The sequence below is a fragment of the Anarrhichthys ocellatus genome, unplaced genomic scaffold (genome assembly GCF_004355925.1).
Source record: "Anarrhichthys ocellatus isolate YVR2014 unplaced genomic scaffold, GSC_Weel_1.0 scaffold26, whole genome shotgun sequence".
NCBI classification, from domain to species: domain Eukaryota; kingdom Metazoa; phylum Chordata; class Actinopteri; order Perciformes; family Anarhichadidae; genus Anarrhichthys; species Anarrhichthys ocellatus.
In genome coordinates, this window is record NW_022280056.1 from 5,558,058 (window position 1) to 5,568,260 (window position 10,203).

The window sequence follows — 10,203 nt, forward strand, 5'->3', positions numbered from 1 at the left end:
CTCGTATCTCATATACAATAGAAAAACAAATATATATATTATATATATTTATAATATATAAATCACAAATTAACTTTATTTAGATTTTAAAAGTCCCACAGTTCATAACATACAATCATTTTCATGTTCTGCACTTTGAAAAACAATGGAAAAGAAGAATTAAAGGACGGAAGAATTTAGTTATTAAAAAATAATCCTCATCTGAGTTAAGAGCGTGCACTGAGCAGATTACACACACGTCATCTCATCAGATTGAAATGATTTGTGTCATCCACATGATGTTCATGTACGTGAGAAAACCTGCAACAGTCAGGAAATAGAGGACGAAGAACACCGAGTCGATGATCTTAGAGAGTCTTCTGTAGCATCCGGGCCGTCGCTCGTCTTCCTCCGGCCCTCCGGCTTCACGTCGAGCCGTCTTCACTTCCTCCAGGATCAGTCTGAGCAGGTCTCGGTCGTCGGGTCGATTCAGAGGGAGGGAGCTTCTCTCTGGAGGCTCTTCAGCTCCATCGGAGTCTGAGGTGAGAGGGGGGGGGGGGGGTGATTCAGCAGAATGATCCGTAATATATCAAGTTGTGTTCCAGGTCTGATATGTTCATGTGGGATCGTTGGTGCATCTGTATTGGGATGCACTTCATGGTTCCCTCTACACATCAGCTGACTAAATATCTTGTAATCTTTGTTAGTGTTTGATTTCAATTCAAACCAGATAAATTTTAAGTTTAAGGGGTTTGATTTAAATTTAGTTTCATATTTATTCTCATTATTATCTTCCCAAGATCTTCCTCGTTAACAGTGTTTTGGTTCATTTTGTAAAAAGAAAGAAAAGTATTAAGTAAAGAGGTTTACCTTTGTGAAAGTCCACTTCCAGCTGAATGTCCACTTGGGCATCATTGGGAGTTTGAGCGTTGCTACAAGAACCGTCGAGGTCGTACAGGAAACCGACCAGCATGGCCTCCAGGACGCTGATCCCCACCAGGGCGAAGATCCCAACACAGTACGTGGCTACAGAGCAAAGGCGAGGAGACATTTGTGGTCAGAGTGATCCTTTTTGTTTTTTCAGCCATAAACACGTGAGAGAAAAACTGTTTAGATCAGTTTATAGATCTTGTTTTTCCCACTAGCCTCTCAGGGCTTCCGTAGCACAATGAACACTCTATCATATGTGTATGACAGATGGTTTATATATGATATACATCACTCTATATGTATGTATCATATCATATATCACATGCTTGCGTGGGCAGCTCACCAATCATCGGCAGATGATCTTCAGTGGAGGGCAGCAGGTCCTTCAGAATCAGCAGCAGGACGGAGATGGACAGCAGAACCGTCATCTTGAAGCTCAGCTTCTCCCCTCGAGCCTCGCTGATGAAGAACGAGCAAACGTCCAGCAACACGAAATAAAACAAGGGCACGATGAAAATGATCACGTACAGCATCGGCTTCCTGGAGATTATGATCTGAAACACAAAGAAAGCACATGTTTGTTACTAATAAAATAAATAAAACACAGAATCTGTTCATAGATGTCATTATAAATGTTTTCTTACGGTGTATATGAGGCTGCTTTGACATCCACTTGTTCCGTTTTTACTACAATAGTCTATTTCTATTTTGTCGAGATTCCATTCTCCCCGTGTCACCATGAGCCGCTCAGACACCCTAGTGAGCATTGTGTCGGTGGAGACGGTTCCCAGTGCTATCGTATCTGCTGCGTGGGGAAAAATACTAAAATCATTACAACAGATGTGTTGGCAGTGAGATATTGAGGTGAGCCTGTGGTGTGATTCTACCGTCTGAGGTCATTGAAGAGAAGGTGAAGTTACAGCGCTGCTTATCGAAGGGGAACAAGGTGACGATGAGCAGACAGGTGGAGGTGAGACGCTGCCGTGTGTTCGCCAGCATCGAGCCTGACGGAGACAAACTGATGACCGGACTGTTGTGGATGGTCCCAGTATCAGACGCACTGAAGAGACGGAGACAAGAGGACTTTAACTACCTTCATTAATACAACTGGTCAGAGCAGAGAGCTTTCATCATACAGAGATCGAAACAAATCGCAGCAGCTACATCACCAGTTATATGACTTATTTAACACTTAATAGTGTGCAGACATGTTTTCTCTCTCCTGGAGGCTACTTTGAAATAATATTTAAACAATTTTTACGACATAAAACTGTCACTTACAATTCTTGTCCCCATTTGCTCTCTTAAAATGATCGATTATAACTGTTCAGGTGTTGTATAATCTGGGTGAAGTTCTTCTTTTAATCTGTTTTGCTCTAAATTTGATGTTCAGATTTTGGAACAAAAAGGAAAGATTTGGTTCCGTTCATGAAGCTCATTAAAAGACATGAAACTACAAACTGTAACGAGCAGCTCGTACTCCTCCTCGATGTCAACATCTGGGATCCACAGACTCGACCTCGGAATCATCATCCTGTCGATCCCACAGAAGTCCGACGGATTCCAGGTGAGGAATTCATTCGTCCAGCCCTGAGGAGAAATAAAACACATCGTCTCATATAAACTCACAGCTCAAACGACGCTGCTGAGGATTTCTATTTCTATCTGGCGATTAAAGATCACTGATGTTTGAGATTCTCACCATTCTTATCCAGATGTGACTCGTGATAGTCTGAGACTTCTCATCCTGCAGACAGTCAGCAGCACGGTGGTTAAGTATTTAATTACAATAAAATAAAACAGCGTTGTTTACTAGAGATGATCAATTCACCCAAAGTCACACACATTTTAAATCTCGTGGCATCTATTCTGCAGGTTTTTAAATATCTGCCATCTTTAATTTGTGGAACAAAGTCCTGGTTACATTGAACTAGGGATAAAAGAGCATGTAATAATATGCAGACCCTTTAATTTAAGTAAAAGTAGTTATCACTAACAAATGTTCTGCATTTAAAATTAATACTTTAGTAACAGAAGCATCAGCTGCTAAATGTACTTTAATTAAAACTCTAATTACAGAAACATCCTGAAAGATGATTCTTTCTTCACAAGATAGAAAATAAATACGTTTTCTAGACTTCAGGACGTCTGAAACAAACACATTAGTGGATTTTAGTATTTATTTTAGTTTAGCTGCAGATGGAGCTGATTTGAGTTGTTGTCATTAAATCAATTTAGAAATGCAATATTATTTAAGATAATAAAATACAAAAATGAAATAAAATACTCAAATTAAAAAAGCATTTATAAATTAAGTGAATGTATTTCCAGCAGTTTAATAAAAATGAAAACTCGCTATTTTTAATGTTGAAAATGGTGAATTTATATATTCTTTGGTTGAACTGACCCTTTAAATAACAAACACACTCAATAAAAATCCATAAAGTCTTCAAAGACACTCACCACTTCTAGAATACCGTACAACACCAAGTCCATCTGAACGAGGGTGGGGGTCGTCCAGTTCTTCACGGGCCGCATGACGGCCATAACTTTATCAGTGGTCGTCAGGTTCAGGTGAGTCAGCAGACCGCGGTACGAGCAGTCTGAGGCCTGACAGCTGCAAACACCTGGAAGCAGACACAAAACATTTACACACTTTAATAAACATCAGTTAATCGAATCAAACCCTCAATATGTTTTAAGTTTAATAACTCGCCGATCAAAGCAAGAAAAGCTAGAGTCCTCAGAGTCGACATGGCTGTTTGGTTTCATCTCATTGTGAGCGAAACCCTTTTAAGGCTGCGATGCATAAACATCAGAACAATGCGGCAGCAGAACGAGCAGAAGAGGCATCAATAGGTGTAATTAATTGCATTGTCAACGCGCTCCGTTGTTCAACCTGCATTCTGAGGAGAAGAGTCACCAGGAGAGCTCAGTGTGAATGTGGAAATGGGTTTCAGTGTGCACACCGCTCTCATGTGGTCAGGAAAACAACAAAGAAAAACACGTGAGACGAGAAATGATTACAGGTTTTTAATTAGAAAATGATAAAAAAATATCCTGCACATAGAAAGAAGTGAACAGCAATATGTGAGATGCACATTTCCCTTTGTTAAATACTCCGGATCCCAAAAAACAATGAGACATTTCTACAAGCTTCATGTGTGCTGTGGAAGACCATGAGATGTGATTGAAAGCTCCAGAACAGACTAATGGACCTTGTGGTGAGATTGTTTTATTAACCTCTGAAGGGACTTTCAGTCTCGTCGCTCACGGCGTATTTTCACTTGAGCATCAAAGTTAAAGAATATTAGTTTGACTAATAGATCTGAACTCAAGGCCCTCTTACTAACTCGTTCTTCATCAGCAAAGCGGCTGAAAAAAAGAGATAAATTTAAGAGTTATATTTCATGAACACTCATTCACCACAATTTGTAGTGACACTCAATCCAAACGTTTTAATTTCTCTTCAATCGGCTTCTTTTTTGGACAAATTAATTGTGTACTTCTTCCAGGTGCTTTGTGTTTATCCTGTTTATATCATTCTAAAATATCAATTTAATTCAGTTTTCTTCACAGAAATGAATGAAACCCTGAGATAAAGTCCAACTTTATGTATATATTTTTAAGTTTTTCTTACACCAATTAACATCTAGCAGATGTAGCAACCCCCAGTGGGAGTCGAGACCCTCACAAACCAGTGCGTTAGGTAAATAAAAACAAACTGTGTGTTTGAAGACACAGTGAGTCACAGTGAGTCCACAGTTTATGCACATTTTAACCCCTTTAAAAAAATGGAAAAAACTGTTGTTTAGCAGGTTTTTAACCTGTCTCCATGAATATCCTTGAATCACACCCAAGACAATGTAAAGTGTAACGATTCATCAATTTAATAATACAAATTTTTGAGTTATTATAGGACTAATAGTGCGCTTAAATCCCAACATTTTCCTGCCAGCTCACTGATGATGCTTTAAAACTGATAAATCCAGGAGTGTATATTTAATATTTATACAGTAAAACTGTATTTTTTGCTGTGAATTACCTTTATTTCTTTAATGCACACTAAACCACCCTTCAGTGGCAGCCTGTTGGCGGTTATTGTTCACCATGTTTTCTAGTTTATGTGAGTAGATTTGTTTTGTGGAATAGGGGTTTGGAACGACAATTTATTTCCCACTAAGAATAAAGTACTCAATCCATCTTGTTGCTGCTGCAGAAAAATAAACAGTAAAAAGTCTGGTCGGCGTAATAGTTTGAATAAGTCACTCTGATGGTCTGGTGGTCCCAGAAATGAATTAGGAATATATCTTTTCTCTCTGACAGCATTAGAGCTGGAAAACTGATCAAGCCACTGTGTGGAGAATTAAAAACACTTCTTGTCCAAAGCATTTCTATTCATTCTTTCGGTTGAGACACATACACATACCTCCACCATAGCTCTGCTATGAGGAACTACAAAGGTTTAGAGGCCTATTAGTACATCCGTTTAACCGGAATACAAAAGAACATGTGATTGTAATTACTCTCAATGCCAGAAGGGTAGAAGAGGTCTGCACAGAGTACAAATATATAGATATTAGTTCTACAGAGCATATTAAACCAACCTGTCTGTCTGCTCGCTAGAAGCTAGCTAGCTACTAGCAACCAGACAAATAGATAGCCAGCTAGCAGCTACTAGCAACCAGACAAATATATAGCCAGCTAGCAGCTAGTAGCTACTAGCAACCAGACAAATAGATAGCCAGCTAGCAGCTAGTAGCTACTAGCAACCAGACAAATAGATAGCCAGCTAGCAGCTAGCTACTAGCAACCAGATGGATAGCTATAGTCATATTAGTGGTTCTTGATTTAATATATTGTTTTTTAATCCCCAAAACGTCGGCATACATTTCAAAAGAGGCGTTACATTTTTATAAACTGATCACATATTGGGAATCTAAATGTTTACTTTCTCACCTGAAAACTTAATAAAACTTAATAACAGCTTTTTTTAAAAGCTTAAAAACTGTTTCTTTGGCAAGTTAAGGATGTTCAAACTGGTGAAGCTCAGAAAATAAATCGTACTTTCCCCCGAATTCAAAAACACAAATTGATGCAATACAGAAGCACGCTAGTTGAGGCAAAGAAGGAGGTGATTTTTAAATTTTCGTATGTCAGATTACGTTATAAGTCCTGGATACTTGTCGGTACATGGTTTTGGACTCAGGGGATAACATCGGTGGGCAGCTGGAAGTCTTTGAAGGTGTAGAAGGAGATGTCTCCGTGGTCCACCACGGCAAAGACCACCGGGACGTCTCCACTCTGAAGAGCCAGCTGCTTTATGGCTCGCAGGTCGGGCACCAGGCCGCCAAAACTGCGACACAACGAAGACAGAATCAAATGATCTTGTTCGGTTTTTGTGAGAGACGAAGGCCAACACACTGGAGCCACTATCTGCATCTATTGAATCAGTCACTCAGCAGAAAAATGAAATACAAATCAAGCACATTGCATTCTGGGAAGTAGTATTAAGCAATTATGACATTATACAAACCAAATGACTAATTAAAAAATTGTAAAAGGAAAACATGACACAAAAGGGCCTTTTATCTTCGACCACTGATGATTATATAATCCACGTCACACGTCTGCTGCTTCCTGTAAGCCGATCTTGAGTAAACATGCACTGCCTACCTACACACACACATGCGGGAGTAAGGTTTCCCCGGGTTGCTCTTCTTGAAGTCCGCCACCGAATCAGGTTGGTAAACATTGAAACAGATCCTCCAGTCATCAGAGTCTTTTAACCTGAGCGGAACAAAAGCACAAACGTTATCCCCTGAATGATGCCGCTCTCCGTCCCCAGTACAACAGGTCAACCTCGCTGTACAACGAGCAGCATCTGGCTGCTTTTGTCTCAAAGTCTTTATGTGTTTGTGAATCAAAGTGTGTGATACCGAGCTCACCTCACATGAACTCTTTTTGCGTCACAGGTGACTCAGAGTTGATGTTTCTGATCACAATGAACAGCAAGGTCACATGTATTTAAAGGGATAGTTGTGGTGTTTTGAAGTGTGGTTGTATGAGGTACTTCTCCATAGTCAGTGTATTAGTACAATAATAGTAGTAGTGACAGGAGTACCAGCACAGGAGTAAAGCACTGCTGTGGACGTATTTTAGTCACCTAAAAGAATCAATATCAGTTCAAGTGAACGCTATATTTACACTATTTTCACTGGACCTGCTGTTATCTATGCTCTCTTCAAAGACAGCAGACTCCATTGACAAACAAACAGTAATTTTAAGTTTCAGATCACAGGAGTTGCTGGTCTACCGCTGCCTCCATCGGTTAGTTTGTGTTATCGTGTGACTTTGGTGAATCCGAACTAAAACACCAAAGTCACACAATAACACCAACTAACTAACCGATTAATGCAGCGGTAGAGAAGCAATTCCCATGCTCTGTAATGTAATTACTGGTTTTGTGAATGTAGTCTGGTGCCTTTGAGAAGAGCATGAAAAAAAGTTACGGTGTACGGCAGGCAACAAGAAATATTTAAGACCTTTGTGAATTAGAAATAAGACATTTTAATACGTGTGAGAGGACAAAGTGAGAGGACACCACTATTTGAAAAAGTTCCCAAACAATATTTCGTCGTCTCACCGCAAACCTGAAGCCACACTTCACCCCAAACGCCCGCTTAGGCCCGTTTTTCAACCGCAGGACCTTCTCCCGGGGACTACGACCCATTTGAGGAACTATTGAATTCCAGAAACATTTTACCCCTTAAAAGGAAAGTACAGGAACTTTCAGGGTGGTGTTTTTTGTGAGGATGAACGTCGTTGATTGGTCAAAAACACACAGCACCACCGCTTCAACTCGGTCTCCTCTGCATTTGATGACATCCAGCGTGCAGCAGTAAACGTTGTCACAGTGAGATAAAAACACAAGAGTCATCGCATTGACCGCTATGAAAACGCAGACCACAACGGGCTAAAGGAACCTTTAAAGAATTTCCTTTAACAGGAGTATTAACATGAAATGAAGTGATACCTGGACGCTCCCTCGAGTAAATGTGTAGATTCAATCACACTGATTTTATCCAGCAGCTGCCCTGGAATAGAAAAAACAAACAGATATCATTGACTTGAATAAGACAAATATATTTATAAAATCCAGAATATATATTTAAAGTTTATTTCACTAGACTACGTCCATGTGGTCTCACCGGTGGGGATTGGTTGTCTTGGGTCATGTAAAGGAGTGACTTCCCTGTTCCACAGGTGTGCCGGTCGGCCGTCACGCCTCCCCCCACGCCTCCCCCCACGCCTCGCCAGGAGCTCCCGATACTCCGCCCAGTTTCTGCACTGCCGAACCTTCAAGTAAACTCACGATGTGATTCCCGCCTCTCCCATTGAATTTAAACAATCATATTCCAGATTTTGATGTCACACATGACACAAACCTGTCTGTCCTTGTTGACGTCCCACCGGCGCTTCCGTCTGGCCTCTTCCCTCTCCTGCTCCTTCGAGGACATCTTCACCTCCCTCAGGTTTATTCTCCGCCTCCAGTGGGACACGTCACAGACCCCCACAGCCAAAGACCCGGGGAGCAGAGAAGGGTCCGGTGAGGCCAGGCAGCTGGGGAGGTGCTCCCTGGAGCCCAGGTCGGGGAAAAGGATGGAGCTGAAGTCCCGGTGAGAGGAAGAACCAGAGGCGCGCTGGTGATCCGATTGGTCCCCGAGAACATCCGCCATCCACCAGGTCCCGCCTCTGCCTGCGCCTGCTGAGCTTGCAGCGGCATTGTGGGTGCCTGAAGTCTCCGGAGACGTCACCGAGTGTGACTCTGGAAGTTTTTCATCATCCTCACCTTCATGGCCGCTGCGTTTGTCCTCCATTCTGTCAGATTCTTCTTGTGCTTCAGTGTGACTACAGCAAGAGAAAAACATTGTGTACAGGACGGGTGAAAACTTTTCAAAGCACCGAGAAAATAATGCACTCAATGCCTGTGTTTACCTGGATGTTGTAGAGGGACTGTGTTTACCTGGATGTTGTAGAGGGACTGTGTTTACCTAGATGTTGTAGAGGGACTGTCGCTGCGCTTCCTCTTCACACGTTGTTCCGCTCTGTCACGTGACTGAGGCAGGTTCAGCTGCCTCGCATAGGACGACGGCTGAGAACTTTAAGAAGCCAAACACACACACACACACACACACACACACACGATATGCTGATGTAGAACCCTGGACTTTCACAGCAAACATTGAGCAAAATACCAAAGATCCAGTTGGACCAGATTGGCGTAAGGCAGGCTACTTAGCTAGCTTGCTTATTTCAACCATGTTTTCATTGAACACAATTATTTAGCAGCTGGCTAGTTAATTAGCTAGTTCCATGCTTTCTAATTTGGGAACGTTGGTTGATGTTAACTTTCTCAAGTAACTGTATACAATGACTGTATATATTGAGCAAAACTCATATTTTCTAAAGCTAGCTGGCGTTAACAAACTTCTTCTGATAATAATTTTGCCTCCACCCACAAAAATACATCATCATGTGTACTAACAGAAAATGGTCTATTATCTTATATATTACCTGGGATCGAACCTGTGCACCACGTAGCCAAGCCTCTTCAAATGTCCGAACACCTTTTGTAAATGAGAAGGAATTGTTAAGAACCACATCAGTCGTGCAAGTCCTCCTTCAGAGTATGTTGCTGGACATTTGCTTGTACCTGATACTGCAGGAGGCTGACTGTGCTCGAGGACAGAAACTTCTCGTACCCGTCCTGGATGGACAGCGGCAGGTCCTGGTGAAGCACCTGCAGGTCCCCCTGTTCACAAAGGACATCAATCAGTAATCAACAGATCACAAGTGCTGTATAAACATTGGGGACTAACACAAAGGATGATGTGTAAACCACAACCCTGGTAAGCAGGTTTTATGTGCCACTCACACACTCCATCAGGTAGAGAGCCTCTTCAGGGAGGAGAAACTGCTTGCCGGTGGCAGAAAAGCCCATCGTCTGCCAAAACTTGCCCTTTTTAAAATAAATAAAGTTTTTAGACACAATTTAATATATTTGACTAAAGATAAGAGGAGGCAGTGCAGAAGTTAAGAAATTATCAGTGTGTGTGTGTGTGTGTGTGTGTGTGTGTGGGCGTGTTAGGGCTGCGCAATCAATCAAATATTAATCGTGTTCACGGTTTCGGCCTCCCACGATTGAATGAACATAATCGACTGTGATACTGACATTTAAAATACACCTGCATTCTCTCTAGTGTCCAGCAGGGGGCGACTCCTCTGGTTGTA

The 10,203-nt window shown here is 41.6% G+C and overlaps 2 protein-coding genes across 7 annotated transcripts; both read right to left on the minus strand.

Annotated features, from left to right (window-relative positions):
- Nucleotides 1–100: 100 nt before the first annotated feature.
- Nucleotides 101–5,962, minus strand: LOC116391627 (5-hydroxytryptamine receptor 3A-like). 2 transcript variants are annotated; one of them, XM_031862401.1, is made up of 8 exons: nt 3,373–5,962; nt 2,612–2,656; nt 2,390–2,499; nt 1,797–1,969; nt 1,554–1,714; nt 1,253–1,463; nt 850–1,005; nt 101–516 (listed from the first exon to the last, which is right to left on the minus strand). In XM_031862401.1, the coding sequence occupies exons 1-8, from the start codon at nt 3,454–3,456 to the stop codon at nt 248–250; spliced, it is 1,209 nt and encodes a 402-aa protein (XP_031718261.1). In that variant the 5' UTR covers nt 3,457–5,962; the 3' UTR covers nt 101–247. The 2 variants fall into 2 exon arrangements, with proteins under 2 accessions (XP_031718261.1, XP_031718262.1); XM_031862402.1 differs by lacking the exons at nt 2,612–2,656; nt 3,373–5,962 and having other exon boundaries at nt 2,371–2,491.
- Nucleotides 5,963–6,055: 93 nt separating this feature from the next.
- Nucleotides 6,056–10,193, minus strand: tsen54 (TSEN54 tRNA splicing endonuclease subunit). 5 transcript variants are annotated; one of them, XM_031862397.1, is made up of 9 exons: nt 9,848–10,193; nt 9,626–9,724; nt 9,487–9,539; nt 8,964–9,071; nt 8,358–8,820; nt 8,121–8,268; nt 7,946–8,006; nt 6,598–6,699; nt 6,056–6,265 (listed from the first exon to the last, which is right to left on the minus strand). In XM_031862397.1, exons 1-9 carry the CDS (start codon nt 9,911–9,913, stop codon nt 6,115–6,117), a joined length of 1,251 nt encoding a protein of 416 aa, XP_031718257.1. In that variant the 5' UTR covers nt 9,914–10,193; the 3' UTR covers nt 6,056–6,114. The 5 variants fall into 5 exon arrangements, with proteins under 5 accessions (XP_031718257.1, XP_031718256.1, XP_031718258.1 ...); XM_031862396.1 differs by having other exon boundaries at nt 6,586–6,699; XM_031862398.1 differs by having other exon boundaries at nt 6,145–6,265; nt 6,590–6,699.
- Nucleotides 10,194–10,203: the final 10 nt, after the last annotated feature.

Coding starts and splice junctions, on each gene's coding strand:
- LOC116391627 (XM_031862401.1), bottom strand. CDS start 3,456: ATGGCCGTCATGCGGCCCGTGAAGAACTGGACGACCCCCACCCTCGTT. Junction 1,006..1,252: donor AGATCATCTGCCGATGATTG/GTGAGCTGCCCA, acceptor TTTGCTCTGTAG/CCACGTACTGTGTTGGGATC. Junction 517..849: donor GGAAGTGGACTTTCACAAAG/GTAAACCTCTTT, acceptor CTCTCACCTCAG/ACTCCGATGGAGCTGAAGAG.
- tsen54 (XM_031862396.1), bottom strand. CDS start 9,913: ATGGGCTTTTCTGCCACCGGCAAGCAGTTTCTCCTCCCTGAAGAGGCT. Junction 9,540..9,625: donor TCAGCCTCCTGCAGTATCAG/GTACAAGCAAAT, acceptor CATTTACAAAAG/GTGTTCGGACATTTGAAGAG. Junction 6,700..7,945: donor TTACTCGAGGGAGCGTCCAG/GTATCACTTCAT, acceptor TGTTCCGCTCAG/GTTAAAAGACTCTGATGACT.